This window comes from Urocitellus parryii, chromosome 7, assembly GCF_045843805.1.
Source record: "Urocitellus parryii isolate mUroPar1 chromosome 7, mUroPar1.hap1, whole genome shotgun sequence".
Classification (NCBI taxonomy): Eukaryota; Metazoa; Chordata; class Mammalia; order Rodentia; family Sciuridae; genus Urocitellus; species Urocitellus parryii.
Genome location: NC_135537.1, coordinates 133327353 through 133346612, shown reverse-complemented (window position 1 = coordinate 133346612; position 19260 = coordinate 133327353). Strand labels below are relative to the sequence as shown.

General features: G+C 52.1%; 1 protein-coding gene across 2 annotated transcripts in view; it reads right to left on the bottom strand.

Annotated features, from left to right (window-relative positions):
• Nucleotides 1–17329, bottom strand: part of Wscd1 (WSC domain containing 1) — a 44627-nt gene extending 27298 nt beyond the window's left edge. Inside the window, exons 1-2 of one of the 2 annotated variants that reach the window (XM_026393946.2) lie at nt 17267–17329; nt 6226–6927 (exon numbers count right to left, since the gene is read on the bottom strand). In XM_026393946.2, the coding sequence (XP_026249731.2) occupies nt 6226–6643 (418 nt within the window). In that variant the 5' untranslated portion in view covers nt 6644–6927; nt 17267–17329. Of the gene's footprint in view, nt 1–6225; nt 6928–15936; nt 16191–17266 lie in introns of those variants that run through there. The other variant, XM_026393945.2, reaches the window with a different exon arrangement.
• Nucleotides 17330–19260: the final 1931 nt, after the last annotated feature.

Sequence of the window (19260 nt, the reverse complement as noted above, 5' to 3'; positions counted from 1 at the left end):
CAGAGAGAAGACAGGACTCCTGGAAAATCTGATGTCAGGTTACATAAGGAAGAGCTTTCCAACAGGCCAAGAAATTTAAAAAAAAAAAAATCCACTGTCCTCTGCTGGTGCAAGCAGCGTCTGTTAAGGGGGTAATAAGATAGGTGTCCTGTGTGGCAATCAATGGGACCAACTGACCACGGAGCCTTCTCTGGTCACTCCGGCACATCCCTGGATGGGGACACTGGGGGACAGCTCCATGAGGGGACACTAGGGGACAGCTCCATGAGGGGACACTGGGGGACAGCTCCACTGGTGGGTGGGAGTCTGTGACAGCCTATTCTGTTCCCCTGAGGGAAGGAGAAGCTCCCAGAGATGCACAGAGCAACACAGTGATCACAAACACCATGCAAACGTGGCACTGGGCAGGTAAATGTCACGCACACCACCGTGTTTTGAAGGAACAGAATGCTGGGAGTTTGCAAACACGCCATCGCACGGTCCCCAAGCTGTGAATGCACACCCACAATAGCTGTGCTGAGATCTGGATGGGGCACCTGTGATAAAGAAGCTGCACCTCTCCCTGCATCCTGCTCCTCTCCCGTGCCACTGGCAGCAGGCACCACCACCTCCAGGGGAATGAGGCTCTCCGGAAGCTGCACACCCAAGGCCTCTCAGCAGCCTGCTGGCTTCCTGATGGAAAGTCCTGATGGTCTACTGCTTCACGGGCTCCCCGAGAGCAGGAGAGACTCATTTTTATTCTTGGCCAAGGAGCTAGTCCAAAGCAGGGACTCAGGAGCCCTGTGCTAAGTGATCTGGAGAAATGGGTCCACCAACCTCATGCTTGAGGCCTGAAGCCCAAAGTGGCTTTTCTGTCCATCTCTGATCTGGCTGAAACACTTCAACTGGGCCTCAGTTTCCCCAACTGTCAAATGGATAGACACCCACCCTCGCCGCCTCCCCTTGTTCAAGCTCATTTCTCCTGCCCCACTCCATTGCTGCTCCCCTGACACATCCACCCTGTTCTCCCTGCTTGTCCTGAAGACCAAGGTCACACACCTGTCCACTCCAGCCCACTGCAACATGTCTCTTCTTAGGATTCTTACAAGTTATACCTGGAAAACTCATCGGTTAGCCAAGTTCTTATCATTAACTGTTGCCCTTCACCATCTTGGAAGTCTGTGGGTCTTGTCTCTACTGAGACAGCTCTCCTGGAGGGCTGGGGCCAGACCTTTACCCCGCTGGTGACCCACCCTGACTCAGCAGGGTTAGGCCCAGCATCAACGTCAACACCCAATTCTGAACAGTGGATTACGGCTCCTAAAAACCCACGTATGTTCCCTATGGGTGCAAGAACAGGAGCTGACAGCTCAGATCCAGGGAGGGATGGTCCTGCTGACGGCACCAAGGTGCAATTCTTGAGGCTCTAGTTTAAGAGATAGGAAGCAGAGAATGACCAAAGCGAGAGTAGACTGCACTCCTCACCATGCCAGGATCAAAGAGCCTTAGGGTCAGAGGACACAGGGCTGAGGAAGAAGCTGACAGCCATCTTCAATGTCTGCCAAAGTGTCTGGCCATCTTCCAAGCCAGGAGCCTCCCACGGTCACTCCAAGCAGGCCATCCCCTGGCACCGGGCACTGCCTGCTTTCCTGAGACCCAGGCCCCACAAGCTTCTCTGTCCTATCAGCCTCAGGACGATTGCAACCATCATGCTTCACTGCAGAGAACTTTCTCCCAGGACAGTGCGCATGAATTTCCCTCCTCTGCCCACCTACTTAGCAAAAGAAAGCTCGTATCTGAGAAATTTTGATGTGTTGCCCAGCAAAGAAAAATGTCCATTAAAGCTTTCAATTAAAAATCCAAAACATGAGCTCAGGGAATGTTAAACATTTATCACTGCAGCTGGGACATTAGCCACAAGGTTTTAAAAGTGGCCCGTCTCAAGACTTTCCAAGGCTGAGGTTCCAAGGTTTCTGGGCAACCGGATGGAAACAGCCTTGGGCAACGGGTTGACTTAGGTTCAAATCCCTGCTCCACCAGTACCTGGCTGTGTGACCTGGGATGTGCAGCTTCCCCTCTCTGAATCTCAGCTTTCCCATCTGTAAAATAGGCATGGGGTGCCAATTCCACAGGCTGGTTTTGAAGACTGCAGAAGATAACACATATGAATGGTCAAATGTAAGGCCTGAACTACCCAGGTTTCTAGATCATTATTAATAATCAAAATTTCTCAATGACTTTACTTTCCTGAAACTCATATTCTTTGCCATGAAAACGGTGAGGGCACCATCAGAAGGCTATGATTAAATTAAATGAGAAAACAGATGTATGCCTGTATAGAGCTGTGCCTGGTACTTGACAGATGTTCAAGTAAGCAACAGCTATTATCATTCTGATCCTCCCCTCTAACCTGGGACCTAACGTGACAATGGATCCGTAAATATTAGCCAAATAATGAGCATGCCATTAAAAGAGGAGGGGGGAAAATCTGGTTCCCAGCAGTCAGACTCCAGTTCTTCTTCAAACAAGGAGTGGCTAGCAGTTACCAGCTGGCCGGTTATGGACCTGATCAATGTGGAGAGGAAGCCCTGGCCTCAGATGCAGATGGCCACTCTGGTTTGTGAAGAGTAGGTGAGCTCTTTCATCCCCGAAACACCACAAATGTTTTCCTCTAACTCGCCGACAGAGGCAAGAATGTGCAGGAAAGAAGAGAACTTTCGAGGGATGCGCTGGGACCCATCCTGCCGCGGATTTATTACTTTCGGCTGAAATGGAGGCGATGCATTATTGTCTGTGACTCTGCATCTGTTCATTTGCACATCAAAATGGACAAGCCGTGAGGCTATTAACGATGGCTTTGGAGATATTGGAATGTCTTTGGAAATTACTATCAATAAAAAACAAACTGGCTATGGAGAAGTTACTATTTTTTCCCCCAGTAAACTTACTGACATTTTATTCCATTATGGATGTTGTCCAAGGTATAATGAAATGCTCAGTGATTGATGGAGCCTCCTGCAGCTTCCGCGCCTTGCAGGATCCCCTTTCAGGAGGATGGCGGGATGCCCAGGCCGCAAAGAGATGCTTGCTTTGTCTGTGGCCCCAGCAGCTGTCCAGAGGGCTGCACTGTGGCCACTCTCCATGAGTGAGGCCCGCCTGGCTCTGCAGGCCCTCCCGAGCCCTACAACGGAAAGGAGCAGGGGGGCTCCCAGAGAGCCTTGGGGCCAGTGCCCTGGCTTCCCCTGCTTTTACTGAAGACCTCCCGCCAAGGGACAACAGAGACGATTTTGTTATTCTGCAGGGAGAGCAAATTCGTCCTGAAACTGTGGGGCATATTCAAAATATTTAACAACCCATGGTGCGGGGCAGACCATTCAAAATTGTCACCATCCTGCTGGAACTGGATTCCGAATACCCCCTGTGGTCCCAGGAATTAATCCTTTCTTTGCTGAATAATGAGGAGGTTTGATGGTCACTGGGGAGGCAGCCAGAGTACAGAGGGCACCCCAGAGGCTCTGGGCAGTAACTATCAATAGGTATGGAAGTATTTCAATTTTTTTTTAGCTCTCAATAAGACCATGCTGTTAGATAACAGTTGAATATCAGTCCTGCTTATATCTAGCCACAATTTCTTCAGCTTTTATTACTAGAAGTAAGTTAAAGGATGCTTATTGGTTCTCTTGAATATACATATTCTATACCCAGGGTCACAGCTGGTCATCCTGAGCCCTCTTTTCTGATGGTCAATATGCACCAGGAATTAAACCCAGGGGCATTTAACCACTGAGCCACATTCTCAGACCTTTTTTTTTTTTTTTTTTTTTTTTTTTTGAGACAGGCTCTGGTTAAGTTGCTGAAGCTGGCTTTGAACTTGTGATCCTTCTGCCTCAGCCTCCCTTAGTTACTAGGATTCCAGTTGTATGCCACCACACCAGGATAGAGGTCACTTTTGTCTAATGAGTCTGCAAGCCCTTTGCCATGCCTCTATCGTACCTGGGTCATGCTGTGCAGTAATCACTTGGGCACAAGTCTGATTCCACCACCAGACTGGCCTCTCAAGGGCACAGTGAAAAACACATGTGTAGGGCTCGGCATGTGGCTCAAGCGGTAACACGCTCGCCTGGCATGCACGGGGCACTGGGACCACCGAAAACTGAAAAACAAATATCAAAAAATTCTCTCTCTCTCTTTAAAAAAACAAACAAACACATGTGTAGATCCATATAGCAGATCCTCAGTGAGAACAGTGAGAAATGAAAAGAGGAATTAAGGCCAATTTGCAGGGTCAATAGATGGCAATACCAAGAAAGGAACCCAGGTCTATTTTCATAACTTGTGCTCTTGGGGCTGGGGATGTGGCTCAAGCAGTAACGCGCTCGCCTGGAATGCATGAGGCCCGGGTTCGATCCTCAGCACCACATACAAAGATGTGTCTGCCGAAAACTAAAAAATAAATATTTTTTAAAAAAATTCTCTCTCTCTCTCAAAAAAAAAAAAAAACTTGTGCTTTTATCATGACTTCCTCTCAAGAAGTCTATGTTGCCTTCTGTGGGTCATTTACACCTTAGTCTAAACAATTTGCATCAGTGAAAACTGCATAGAGACAGTTTCTTGGTGTGTTTGGGTGAGTTTACAGAAAGCACACCTGTGCAAAATAAGCTAATGAGAAACCATCAGCTATTTCTTTCTTCTAATGTGAAGAAATCCTATAGCAAGGACTAGGAACTAGATGATTTCTGAGAAAACTTCTTTCCTCTAGTTTTCATTCTTTGGGGCTACCAGAATCATCTTCCTAAGGCAAGAGAAGCTTGGGCTCCTTTCCTTCCCTTGGACCCCTTTCTCTTCCTTGGACTCTTCTCACCATCCTCAGATCCCAGCACCACCACCCCCACCCACACACACAAGAATACAGCTTAACTCCAAGGCCTGGCACTCATAGCTCTCCTAACTCAGATTTGGTGCCCACCCTGACCTATCTCCTTCTACACGCTTCCATATAGGACCCAATGTTCCAACTACACCTTTTACAGTCAAGAAAGCAGTTCTTCTTGTGACTTAGGGCACAGGACCAAACGAGGAGGTGACAGGAATGCTGAGGAACTGACTGAGCCCCGTCACCATTCAAGAGCAACTTCAGCACTTACTGGGTACTCACCAAGCACCCAACAATTGACTGAGCCCTCCACAGACAATCTGCATAACTCAGTGTCTCCAGGTGGGAAACCCAGCCTTGTAACCATGACCAATCCTGCTGTGCCTCCCCTGTCTCTCAGGCCTGCTGCTTCCAGGTCACCATGAGCTGTGTGATCTATTCTGACTCCAGACCCTTCCGAGCTGGTCAAGCTCTGGTTGCCCAGTAGTAACCTGCTCAGTAATGTACCTTTATGGCTGCTTCTCTTCTTGGTCTCTTTCCCACTCTCCCACTAGTGTTTGCTGGGATCACACCCCAAATCTACTGTGTGCATCTGAATCCTGGTCTCAGGGTTTGCTTCCAGGGAACCCAAGCAAAGAGAATGACCTTGGTGACTTAATGAACTTCCCTGTGCCTCAATTTCTTCATCAGAACATTTGGAGATAATTCTAGTATCTATACCTAGTAGATATACAGATGCACAGGAAACACTATATAAATTAGTTTTACTAAATAGCAAAAGCTGCGAGTGAGAGGACCAAAGGATATACTGAGCCCCCTCTCTTAGTGGCTCTTGGCTGAAGCCTGCATCAAAATGACCCCAGAGAGAGAGAGTGCTGATACATGGATGGCCGGCCTCACTGAGTGTGGGAATACCTGAGCATCTGCACTGGGAACAGATTTCCAGGTGCCTGGTGCTGCAGGCGTGGGACCTGCTGCTCTATACTAACAGGCGCAATCCTCACAATAAACCTGGGGTGGGTGTCTATCTCCATTTCAAGGGGGATCCAGAGAAGTTAAGTTGATCTGCCCAAGGTCACCCAGCAAGGTACAACTGAGCCAATAGAGAAAGTTATTCTGAACCGAGAGTTGGAGCTTTGGGTTCACCCATCTCGACCTTGAGCCCTATGAAATCCCTGCTGGTGAGTGAGCGAAACGCTAAAGGACTTCACATCACAGCTCCTCTCTGTCTCGGGCTCTGTGGGAGTAAAGGAGGGATCTGGGAAGCCCATAAGCCGGTAGGACCTATTTCTCCAGCTGCCTTAGCAACAGAGAAAGGGAACAGAGCAGGGCTCCTGGGAGCGGCCCCCCAAGATTCTCAGCTGAGCACCTACCTCTGCTGAGCGCGGCCGGCCTGGGGGCCTCGGGGCCCAGGGTGGGCGACCCCTGGTGGTGAAACCAGCGGCGCCGCAGCTGGCGCAGCTCGGTGTTGCGGTTCCTCCGGGGCCAGCGCAGGGGGACCGGCGGCGACCGAGCCAGGGGACTCCGCAGCGCGTCCTCGTGGAGCAGCGGATCCGGGCTGACACGGGGATCGCGCAGGGCTCTGCCGTCGGGCAGGCCCACGCCCAGCGCCACGGTGGCCACCGGCAGAGCCTGCAGGGTGCCGGGCGCCCGGGGGCCCGGGGGGAGGGCCACTCGGGCCCGCTGCAGGAGCAGCAGGCTGCCGGTCATCAAGTAGGCGGCCGTGAGGAAGAAGAGCAGGAACTGCGTTCTGCGGAGAAACTTCTGGAGTCGGAAGAAAGGTTTGGCCATGCCCCTGGGCAGCTGGGCTCCCGGTTGGGGCCTGGGGACGGCTCCTAGCGCGCGGGCAGGAGGGAGGCTGGAGCCTCCGGAGGCGTCATTCTCGCATCCTGGCTCCCAGCACCTGCCCGTGCTCTCCTGGGGCTACGGTTTCTGCACCGTTTCCAGCAGGTGTTCAAATGGCGCCATCACTTATCTCCAGCAGCCACAGGGCCCCGAGGCTGCAGCTTCTGTGCGGATGGCACCATCTTCCCCATCGCTGAGCGCTACCAACCCTCCTCTCCTGGCTTGGAAACCTGGAAAAATGGAGAAAGGGCACTTAGATACAATAGGAGGATCTGCCACCACGTTCCCTGGGGTCCAGGATACTCCCAACCCTGGGATTGACTTATCAAAAGGGCTATGGGTATGGCAGAAACCCTGGACAGAGGGGTTCAGACCTCAGCTCTGCCATTGGCCAGCTGTGTGATTGCTTAACCTCTCTGGGTCTCAGCTTCTTCCTCTGTGAAATGGGGATACACTCTGCTCTTGAGGAGCAGTGAAGATCCAGAGATAACAGCAGTAGCAATAAACAGCAGGAGGAAACACAACAGCGGCTTTTTACTGAGTCCTTACGTGCCAAGCACTCGGCAAAATTCATTGTGCATTATCTCATTTAACCTTGCATCCATCCAATAGAGGGGATATTGTAACATCCTCACTTTACAGGTGAGGAAATGGGCAAATAGAGCAGAGCAATTTTCCTAAAGTCACACAGTCGGCAAACACAAGTGCCAAGCCTTTGATCAGTCTCTATTCAGATCCTATCCTCTCAACTACTACACGGTCCAACCTGTGATGAGTCACCGTCATATAAAGTGCACCTAGCCTGGGTAGGTGCATACAGCAGGTACTCGATACATGCATGCATTCAGCTGACTTCCAGGGGTACGATGGGACTGTGAACTATGTTCTGGAAGAGCTCCTGCCGAGCTGGTCACTGCCTTTCACAAAGAAGGGGGCCCAGGGGAGGGAGTGTGTTTCAGTTGGCTTCCTTCCAGGGCCAAAGGGTGGGGACAGCACCAGAGGCCAGGGCACGGGGTGTGGAGAAGGTGGAGGGGCCATTGAGCAGCCCTCCATGGTGCCTTCCACTCCCAGGGACGCGGGCACTCCCGAAGGGCTTTGATTCCCTCGGCGGTTCCTCTGAAGTGCTCTGTTAGGGTTGGCCGAGGGCTCTGCAGCTGCCCAGCCAGGCTGGGCTGCGTGTGAGGAAGGCCCTTAGCACAAGGACAGGCTTGTCCCAGAAGAAAGGCCCCCAGAAGCCTGACTAAGCCACTGCCCATAACTAACATGGCCTGGGACTCCTGCCAGGTCCGCCAGGGCCCCTCAATGGCCTATCTGTGTGCCTGGGACAGTCAGCCGGCGTGAGCAGAGAGACATTGTCTGGGCTCCAAGGCCTGCATTCCAGGCCCCCCCGGGAGGCTGGGGGCTCAGGGAAACTTCAAAGGGGCCCAGACCAGCCTGGCCCTTCCTGATGGAGTGGTGAGGGCCGCCAGATCGGGGTAATCAGCAAATGGAGGTGGGATCACCCTGAGTCAGGAAACCATTCCCATGGCCCGGGAGCCTTTCCTTTCTCTTTAAGCTGGTGCGTCTGCCAGGCCCACCCCACCCAGTCTCTCTCGTCAAATTTGTAAAACCAGAGAGAAAATCCCCCCAAATCCTGACTGATCTCTCTGCCTCCAGCTTTGGCCCCTCCAATCCATCTTCCACAAGGCCGCCAGGGTGATCCTCCTAACTCGCAAATCTCATCATGGCACTCCCCTGTTTAAAACCCCTTTCAATAGCTCCCAGAGGCTTTGGGGATAAACTCCAAGCTCCTTAGCATGACATACAAGGCCCCCTTCATGATCCAGCCTGTCCAGCCTCATCTTCTGCCAAGCCTTTTTCTTCCACTTCCGCTTCCCCATCTCTCTCTCTCTCTCTCTCTCTCTCACACACACACACACACACACACACACACACACACACACACAATCACCTTCCAGCAGAGCCTCAGTAGCCACAGCACACCGAGCCCCAGTGCCTTTGCACATGCCGCCTGTTTTCTCTTCCCTCTATGTCTGGAGAATCCCTGCATTTTCCCAGGGATCAGCCCAGAAGTCACCTCCTCCAAGCAGCTTTCCCTGCGCATCACCCACCTACCGGTAGAGTTTCTTTGGTCTTCTCACAGCCTGTGCTGACCCCTATCCCAGTACTCACCATCCTGTGACAATTAGCATTGTTCCTGTGTTTTTCCATCAACCTCAGTGATGGAAAGCCATCTCCTATTTATTTTTTGTAACTCTGGTCCCCAGCCAGAAGCCTGGCACAGTGTAACTGCTCAGTGATCCTGTTTATGAATAAAATTTTTATACTAAGAAGCCAGATGAATGGAGAGACTACCAGAAACCTGTTCCTGTAGGATCCTGGAGCAGTCTAAGCTCACATTCCACCTACCCAGAGCCAGAGATGAAGGCTGAAAAGGTGGGAGAGATGGAATGTTGCGTGGGTCATCAAAGGATGCCACTTTGCAGAGTTGAGGTCACATGCATATGAACTAGAGTACCTGAGCCTTTTATCCGATATAATGCCACAGACAGGGCTTTCCAGATGTGTTTGCAAAAGGTTCTGGTGAAAGGAGGTTGGGATCACTGAAAAATCCCACACAACTAAAATAAAAGGCTAGAGGTGGTACCTTGGCTGTGCGTGGAGAGGAAGTTCCTGGGGCGATGGAGCAGAAAAGTGGGCAATGGCTCTACGATTCAAATTCTGAAGGCCAGGTACGGCATGAACTGCACGTGCATTTTAGAGGTAGGATTTGGATACAGGGCACTAAGTAGGACCGGGGTGCTGTGGGGCCCCAGAACTAATCAGGATTCACCCTCACTCAGTTCCCCAAGACCCTACAACGCCTTCCCTGGCACTCCCCCACCCCACAGGGTCTCCTCCTAGCCTGGGGAAGAGGCTTCTGGGCACTATGAGGTGGACAGGGTGCTTGCTAAAGGTGGGCTATGAAGATGTTCTGCCAAAAGCATCAGAAGCTTGTTCCCTTACCCCAGACTTCAGCCATCCTTGACCAACAATATTTGCCAATGGTCCCTCACTCTGCCACGCTCACCTCTCCACAGGGATACAGCCCCTTCGGACACGGATCATGCCTAATAGACCTCCACACCCCCAAACCCCAACTCACAGCTAGCAGGGCAGTGATGGTAAATGGTGGTTGAGTGACTTACTTCCAAAGCGGGGGCTCACAGGTGAGCCACAGTGAAACCAGCAGATACCTGGGCAAGTGTCTGGCCACTACCTGTCTGCGTCAGGCCTGGGAGGCTATCGGCGGTGCCCAGTGCATCCCAGAGCCAGCGGGCCCTCCGGGGGAGCACATCTACCCAGGACAGGGCCTCAGGCTTCTCATTTGTTCAATGGGGTATTGCTATGGGACTGAAGGAGGGGAGTGGATGTGACACTTCTGTTACCTACAGACTATGCAATGCTCTGGTTATGAATGCAAAAGAGGTGAACAAGGCCAGGCTTGGTGGCACATGCCTGCAATCTCAGTGGCTCAGGAGGCTGAGACAGGAGGATCACGAGTTCAAAGCCAGCCCCAGCAATGGTGAGATGCTAAGTGATTCAGTGAGACCTTGTCTCTAAATAAAATACAAAATAGGGCTGGGGATGTGGCTCAGTGGTCGAGTGCCCCTGAGTTCAGTCCCCAGTACCAAAAAAAAAAAAAAAAAAAAAAAAAAAAGGCAAACAAGGAGCATTGGAGGACAGGCCTATAGCAGCTCTGTCACCGGCAGAATCAGTCTCAAGTAGCAGGCAATCTCCTTGTTAGCCCCCTGCTCCCTGAGATTGGGCCCGATATCCCACTCTAGCTTGAAGCTGATCTCAGCTAAGACTGCCGTTAGCAACCGCTTTATTTCTCAATGCCATCACTTATGAAGCCCTTGCAGCATTAATAAATAGGCTACATGGGTTGTGTACTTCACCGGCACCATCTCGTTTCCTCCCTGCCGCTTGCCAAGACAGAGGCTCTGCTTCCCCACATTTGAGAGCTCAGATCTGTCCCTGAATGTCAACCAGGTGAAGCTCAGGGCCTAAGGGCAGTCATGCAGGGCCAGCCTACAGGCCCAGCCCACCCACTCCCAGAACCCACCTGGCTACCACTGAGCTCCCTGCCTGTTTTCTCCCCCTCGGTCCTGGCTTTGCCCAGGCAAGATTTATTCTTGAAAGGAGTTTAGTGTGCCTCCGTCAGCACCTTTTTGAAATCATGCCAGGCCAAAGCTCCTGGAGATGATGCGACACATGGCATCTCCTGAGCCAAACCTTCCAGACACAGCCATGTGGGTAAGTGTTCCAGCCTTCTGGGCCTGGCTGAGAGACAGCCTCAGAGTCTCTCCCCTCTTCTGGAAGTCTCCATCCTTCTTCCCCAAGGCCCGCCTTCCAGGTGCACTCCCGTTTGTAACCATGCAAAGTGCTTCAGTGGGAGGTTGGTGGGTTCTCTCCAACTCCCCCCACTGCCTGAGGCTCAGCCCTGCTGGGAAGGGACATCCAGAATGGACGAAAAGGCACACTTGTCATCCCATTAGTGTCTTCTAGAGGTCTCAGGTTACTCAAGCATGGCCTAAGGAGGGACACCCTGAGCAAGTGGGTCTCCTTTCTGATCCCCAAGAAGGAGGAGGTGAGGGACAGGTGTTGGGGATACCTACCTCCCAGTTAAGCTGGGAGTTACAGACTGAGGGGTGGCAGCAGGAAGAGAAGACAGTACAAGAGTCAGTCTCTGCAGCTGGCTGACCAGTGGCCACTGGAGTTCAGGCATGTGACCACCTCTCCTTTCAACTGTCTGCCCAGAGATGACACTCCTGACACCCCCGCTCCCCCTGCAGGATCTCAGCCATGGTGGCCACTGCAGCAATGCTCAGAGCTCTTAAGACTCAGAGCTCTGAGCAGGACAGGGACACTGAAGACAAAGAACATGGCCCAGCCTGTTGTTCTCCACACAAGAAAATGGGGGCACCCATGTCCCAACAGCTCAGAGTCCCCAGCCTCAGTGACCAGCAGCCAGGGAGTCTTCAGCCTTGGGACCTCAGTAAAGCCATGTATGGGAGCCTCCAGCTGGGTTCAGGGGCCCTTGGTTACTTTCCCCTCTCCATCCCCTGCCTCAGCACCTGCTCAAGCTCACTGCCTGTCATCAGACCTCATCTCCTCTCTAAGAGACTGTCCCCTTCCAGCAGCCTAAGAAAATGATCTTTCTGATGTAAAGATCATACTGCTACTGCCTAGAGTGGGTGCCCCGGGCTTGAATAAATAAATCTAAGCTCCTTAGCCCAGTATTCAGTGGCCTTGCCTGACTATTCCTTCTAGAACCCTGGGTCCCAACCAGTGTTGTGTCCCTGGCCAGGTACCACCTGCCTCCCCCCAACCTCCTCCTCCCTGGGACCCAGATTTTCTGAGTCCCACCTGCTCTAGGCTCCTGCTCCCTGCCTAAGAAGCTTCAAGCCCTTTTCAGCATGCTCTCCCCATAGCCACCTCTGACTGTGCCTCATCTCAGAGCTCTGAAATACTTTCTAGCCACCAAGGCTCAGCCCCCATGCCACCTCTTCCATGAGGCTCCCCTGGTCCCCAGAGCAGAGCCATTCCCCAGTGCTGATGGTGAGCTGGATACTGCCCTGTGCCTGGGTTTTGTGTTCTCCCTTGAGTTAGGCTTCCTGCTGTCATCCCAGCTTCCTCCCCATCCTGCCCAGATCCTTGCAGACACAGAGGTGCCTCTGTCCTCTGTGTATGAAGCCCTCACTCCAGGGTCCACACCCCTGGGTCTTAAAGGCTGAGAAAAGGAACAAGGAACCTATTAAATATAAACCTGCTGGACCCTGGAAAGGGACAAGTTCTAGGAAACGGATATGGCATGGGGTCCCTGTCTTTGAAGAGGCAAATCTTTGATCTTCTGAACTTTAAAACTTAAAAAGAAAGGGTTCAAAATTTTTTAAAATGTTGCTTTAAAAAGATGCAAAACATAATAGTCAATAAGTGTAACCACTCCTCTTGTTGTATAGGTATCAAACATCAAGTTGCACCCCCCTTAGTGTATACAGTTATGCTTTGTCAATCACAAATAATAAAAACATAAAAATAAATTATAGTAAGGCCCAAATGTTTAATGCCAACTTGGAAAACCCCTTCAGTAAACCTACTGCTGAAGTTCATATAAATAATAAATATTTTATACCACACTAAAGAGCGCAAGGCACTTTCATGTACTCTCAAGTGCGTTGAATGAATGAGCAGAACAGTAAATGAGTAATCCTCCTATAAACTTACAAAGTTATTATATTATGAATTAGGATCCCCATTATATAGATGCAGAATCTGAGACAGAAAGCAAACCAATTAATTGAAACAAAGAAACAGCTTTTGCTAGACTGAACTCAAGTTTTCCGATTCCAAGTGTGTGGTATGATCTGCTGGATCATAGGGCCTTCATTTGCTCAATACCAGATGGGGAGACTTTCAAGCACCGTGGTAGAGGCTGATAATGGTTGTGGGGGCTGGGGACTGGCATTTGTTTCCCTGTTTGGGTTGATTGATTTGGAGTTCAGTCCACTCTTCAAACCAGCAATCATAATCTCTTCTGAACTATTGCTGAACTATTCCTCTAATAATATCCTAATTTATTCATTTGTGTTTCTTCCACCAGGTGGTGAATCCTTAAAGACTGTCTTGGGTCTAGCTCAGAGGGTAGCAGGTAAACAGGTGTTTGAGTGACTTGGATCAATATGGACCAGGGAATGGAACACTGAGTCAAAGTCAGGCTTGCTCTTCTCTGGCTCCATTCTCACCCCTGGGATAGGGGCTTGTGCTGTTGAATGGGGGCCAAGAAACCCTGGGCATTCCTGTCCTCAGAAGCCCCCTATCCCCTCATGCCAAGGGGGTTCACATCCCCAGGACTTTCTAAGGAAAGGGAAGCCAAATGGAGGGAAGGAGGTCTCAACACCCACCAAGAGGTGCACCGAATTGTATGGCTTACAAAATAAATCCAGCTCATTCCTTCACACACTTCTCACAGTCATGCAAGGAGATGGTGTAGAAGTAGAGCTCCTCCCTGACCACATTCCCCTCAAAGTGGCACACCTGTGATAATTTTGTAGGCCATAAATCAACATGGTTATTATAAAAGCCGAGAGGAGGGAAGATTAGGGGAAGCAATGAGAAGGTGAAACTATGAGGCCCAGGGAGAAGATAGTGGAAGGCCATGCTCACCCACTCCTTCCCCAAATGAGCAGCGACAGCCTCTAGCCCAGCCTGGCCCCAGATATTAGGACCCAGCTCTGGCCCTGCTGTTTCTCAGGATTACCACTCACATTTTATGAATAAAGCCCTAAAGGCATAAATTCGGAGCTACCCCAAAGTCCTTGGACTTGAACTCTTTGAAGCTCCAGGGGGAGGATCTGATCTCAACAAGACTGACCAGGGTCGAAGCCAGATGAGAATGTCCACAAAGAGAAATACACCTTCTTGAGAGGCTAGACTCTGTCTGGGCCTGGAGGCTCTGAATTTGGAGGCTCTCAGTCACATTTTTAAGCTGACTCTACAAGGAACCCAGCTCTGCGAATCACTGACTTGCTCTGCAGTGCTTGGGCTGAACCAGCTGGGCTGGAGACTCAGGCTTAACAGGAGGCCAACTGGTGACCCATAACATCCCCTCTGCCTGGTGAGATCAGCCTTCTGCTCAATCTAGGCTTCTCTTCACTTCTGATCAGATGGGCAGCAGGCCACAAGATAGCACCATTGAGAGCTCCATCACCCACCGAAAAGAAGGACCCCCTCACCCCCAAAATAAGGTCTTCCAGAGGAGCTGTGGGAACCATCCTGTTGAGATCTGAAGGGTCTGCAGATGAGGGCCAAGAGGCTTCTGGTGGGGAGGATGAGGCAGTCAGGCTCAGCCCACCAGCCTGTTGGCCTGCCAAGTTAGCTTCCGCCACTGCACTCTGGAAAGGTCCTGCTCTTCTTTACAGAAACCCTGAGCTCTTGCAGCCCTCAAAGCACCTTCTCCACTCAACTGCTACGGGCCATGCCGACTGTGTGTGGTGGTGGTGGTGGTGGGGAGCATGCTTAGGAGAAATAAATGTCTTCCTACCCCAAAGAAACCTTCCCCCTGCCCTCCTCTAGCACTTGCAGCCAAGTAGTGGGAGGCTGCAGTCAGAGTAGGGCCAGCCAGCTTGAGGCCTTCTCTAATTCTTTAACTACCCACTAGCCCTCACTTCCTGTGTCGGATAACCCAGTAATTCTCTGGAGAAAATGCCCCTACTCCTGATCCCAACCATGGGTCCCAACATGGGTTGGCCCAAAATGCCTCCCTCTTCCAGCAACAGGAGGGTTGCTAGCATCTAGGGTCACCGAAGTACGGTGGAGTCCTGAGTCTGTCCATTTGGGAGCATCTGGGACCCCAGAATGATCAGAGACTGGATCACAGGGCAGGGCTGTGGTCCCGAAACCCCCACATCAGCCCTCCTAGGAGTCAGAAGAAGGGCCAGAGGTCCCAGTCCCTGCCCCCACCTCCCCACCAGTGAGCCAGCCAGGACCAGGTATCTTCTGTGGGGCTCATATGCTCAAGTAAAGCAGTCATGGGGGGTTATCCTGAGACAGGTGATCCAAACCAAGGATGCTTCTGAGTATCAAAGAAAAACGGAATAAACAGCGTCCAGTCGTGAGTCTCCGTCCACACCTAGGAAGATGCAAAGCTCTCTGCTGGGTAATTTTCCGGACAAAATACATACGTTTCGATTGATTTTTGCCTTTGCTTCGGTCTCTGTTCAAGTTCACCAAGAAACGGGGCTGGGGGCGGTGGGGGGGGGGACCTCCGATGACCGGAAGCCTGGCTTGGTAGCGGAACGAGAGGGAGCTGCTTCTGCTGAACGTCCCCGTCTAGGAGGGAGACAGTGCGCACCCCAAATCTTGCCCTTGCCCCCTCCCTGGGCCCGAACCGCGGAGCCCTCCTGGGAAACGGACGGTCTCTCCGGACCCTGGCGGGGGACCCGGCTTGTGCAACTGGCTAAAGCACCAGGGGCTCAGCCCGATTGTTTCCAAGCGCTCCCCACACACGCACACGCTCCCGCTCCCCAGCCCCCCGGAAAGGCACCCTGCGAAAACCCGCCCCGAAGCCCGAGCAGGTGCAGCCCCGGCGCGCTCCCAGTCCGGGCTACAAAAACTTGTTTGCCCACGGCTGGGGGAAATCCGACTTGCAGCACGCGCGGGGTTCCCGGCTGAGGCACCCGGGAGACAGGACTCACCCCGCGATCGCCGCCGGCTGGGGCGTCCGCACCGCCGGCCACGCGCCCGCCTCCCGGGGCGCAGAGCCCGCAGCCCCGCAGTGCCCGGAGCAGAGGCGCCCCTGGCGCCCGCACGCCCCCGGCGCCCGCAGCAAGCTGACCGACTTCTCCCGGCACGGCCCCGCCGCTCTGCAATCCGGAGCTGCGGCTGTCCCGGCTAAGCCGCGGCGGAGCGGGCGACGGAGCCGGCGACGGAGCGGGCGTGCGGGCGCGGAGCTGGTTGCGGGCGCGGAGCGGGCGGCGGGCGGCGAGCGGGCGAGCGGGCGCCCGGCTCTGCACATGCTCACTCGCGCGGCCCGGGGACAGCGGCCGGCAGCCGCCGGGTCCTAGAGGCGCCGGCGCTTGTGCCCGCCGCTCAGCTCGCAGGAGGGGTCTCGGTTTCGCGGGCGGGGGTCCACACCTGCCCTGGCCCGCGAGATAACGCACACGCTACGAGCCACACACGCCACTGCCAAGCAAAGACCCTGACACTCACTGATACATACACACTCAGCCACAGCCTTGCGTCGGAGCCTCTGTTGGCTCTAATACACACATCATGGTACTCACAGGACACACACACACACACACACACACACACAAACACACTGTGCACCGTCACCCAGAGGAGCACGCCTCCACAACTCACTCAGATGCAGACACGGTGACAGACACACACCATCGGATACAAATACACACTGAATCACAGATAGATACACTGACACCCACACTCACACATACGCACACACTCTGGGCTCTGCTCTACTCACACAGAAACAAGCTAGGACACTGTAACAGGCGTGCACACACACATAGAATCACGCAGTTTGTAGTGCTCTCTTACAAATACACAGAGTCAGGCACAAGCTGGATCACTGTCCCATGCAGAGCTGGACACTGATCACCACATCTACAGGCATAGACACGGGCACAGACCCACACGAACACTCAGAAACAAGCACATGCTACAACACACCCGCCCACAGAATCTGAAACAGTTCCACACAGAATGATAGCCCCATAGACAAATCACTGACACCATCTGCCTATGCATTCAGGGCTCTGCCATTAGCTTATTATTACACTGCCCCACACTGACACACAGTGACAGACCCACTCACTCCTTGATATAGTTACCCACAGAAGCAATGCCACACACTGAATGGAGTCCATTAGCAGACGCACTTGTATAGAGGGACATACTGGGCATTGCCTCACAGACACACACATACGGACAGATGTGGAACACTCGCATAGTTCTTTAGACAACCTTCTCTTCAGATAAAGGCTGGATCCGCTCTTAAGGAATTACCCCCATTAAGGAGTCCCCGACGGCTCCCCAGGGCGGGCTGTTAAGATGCTCCCAGAGTCTGAGGACAGTAGAGGTAGAGAAGCAGGTGGCGTGGCTCTTAACTCCGGCTTCCTGAAAGGGAGTTTCATGCCTCCAACTCCCACTAGGGGCAGAGCTGCTCAGCCAGGCTTAGAGCAGGCTTTCAACAGGTGCAGGGCAGCAGGAGAGGATTAGATGGGACTAGTGGGAGCTGGCTTGGTGCAGATCAGTGACATCCAGAGAGGGAAGAGACTGCTGAAGTTTGCACAGCTAATCAAGCCAAATCAAGAATTAGGACAGTGTCCATGGCCTGGGAATGAAGGTTTTCTGGAGTCTTTGGAGGACCTGGGTGAGGATACAGTGACAAATTCTATGCTATCCCAACATTCCAGGCTTGCAGAAATGTACACACCCCTCCCCGCCATAAGTATCCATATCCTTTACAGACAAATTTGTATCACTGTAATCAATAACACTAACTGTGCTTTACAACACTTTTTGGGTTTTCAAAGCCCTCTCTATGACCAGCTACATAATTTGCAGGGCCCAGTGCAAAATAAAAATGTGGGCTCCATGTTCAAAAATTATCATGAATTTCAAGAGATGAAACTGCAGTCTCCTGTGCCTTGCAAAGTCTCATGCCTATGAAGCCAGCCCTGGCCATTTTATTCCCATTGTTCCACTTAAAACTCCCAATAAACTGTCTTGGTGTATCCACTTAACAGATGAAACTCTTGACACCCAAAGTTAGATGATGGCCCGAGGCTTGCATCAAAGACAGCCCAGGGGAACTGAAGCCCAGTTTCTCTGGGAGGTCAGATGCAGCCCCACAGCTGCTACTTGGCTGAGGAGACCACCTTGGACAGCTACCTGGGCCATAGGACTCAAGCTGAGGAGTCCATGGGTTTGCCACCAGGGAAAGAGAGAAGTCTCAAGGACAGAACCTGATGTCCCACTGCACCTGCATTGCAAAGTCCTCCAGTGAAGCACCTGCACAGATCTCTGTGTGGAAGACAGGTAGGTGTACCTGCTGACTGTAAGGAGGGATGTTGAGAGAGGAGACACATGAAGGGACCCATGGGGTATTGAGAAAGGAAAGGCAGCTTAGGTGTCAAAATGGTCAGGAGCATTTCAGCATTGGGATGAATCCCTCTTCCCTGGCAATGGTGACAGGTAAGAGGGTGTGAGGGTGTCAGGGCCAGGCCTGATAACAGAGTTGCTCCCAAGCCACCCAACTCCCTGACCCCATCTCTTCTCCACATAGCCAGGAAGTCAGTTGCATATTACCCCTGTCCATATCCCAAAAGCACTTGTGGGAAGAGATTCTAATGTCACCAGGGCTTCTACAGTGGTTCCACCATGGTGCTGATGTATGTCCAGTTACAAATGGGTAATGTACCCCTCACTGTCTTCCTGGCAAGTCTGGGTCTAAGAATCAGATGGGTATGATCTTACCTCGCGTCCATCTCTCTGTTTGGCTCTTGACTTCATCATTTCATCTCATGGTGGACCTTGATCATTGGATCTCAAGAATTTACACTACCTCCTAACTTTAGGTCATCTGCTGGCTGCCCTGCCCATCTTCCTTCCTTCCTTTCTTCTTTCCTTCCTTCCTTCCTTCCTTCCTTCCTTCCTTCCTTCCTTCCTTCCCTCCTTCCTTTCTTCCAGCCATCTTCCATCTATTCACTGAGCAAGCACCCACTGTGTGTCATATTTTGCCACAAACATAGGAAACTCTTGATGGGAAGAACCAGAACCCTTAAGGAGTTCCCAGAGTAGAGAACTGGTCATAAAACAGACCCAAAGTCTGAGCTGATGAGTGCATAAATAAAACAGCATCTGCCACAGAGCAAGCACGTATTTTAGTAAATATTACATGGAGGGGTTCTTCCAAAGGCTTTGCTGAAATCCAGATGTCTCATACATTGCAAAGTCCTCTTACCTGTCACCATTGCTAGGGAAGAGGGATTCATCCC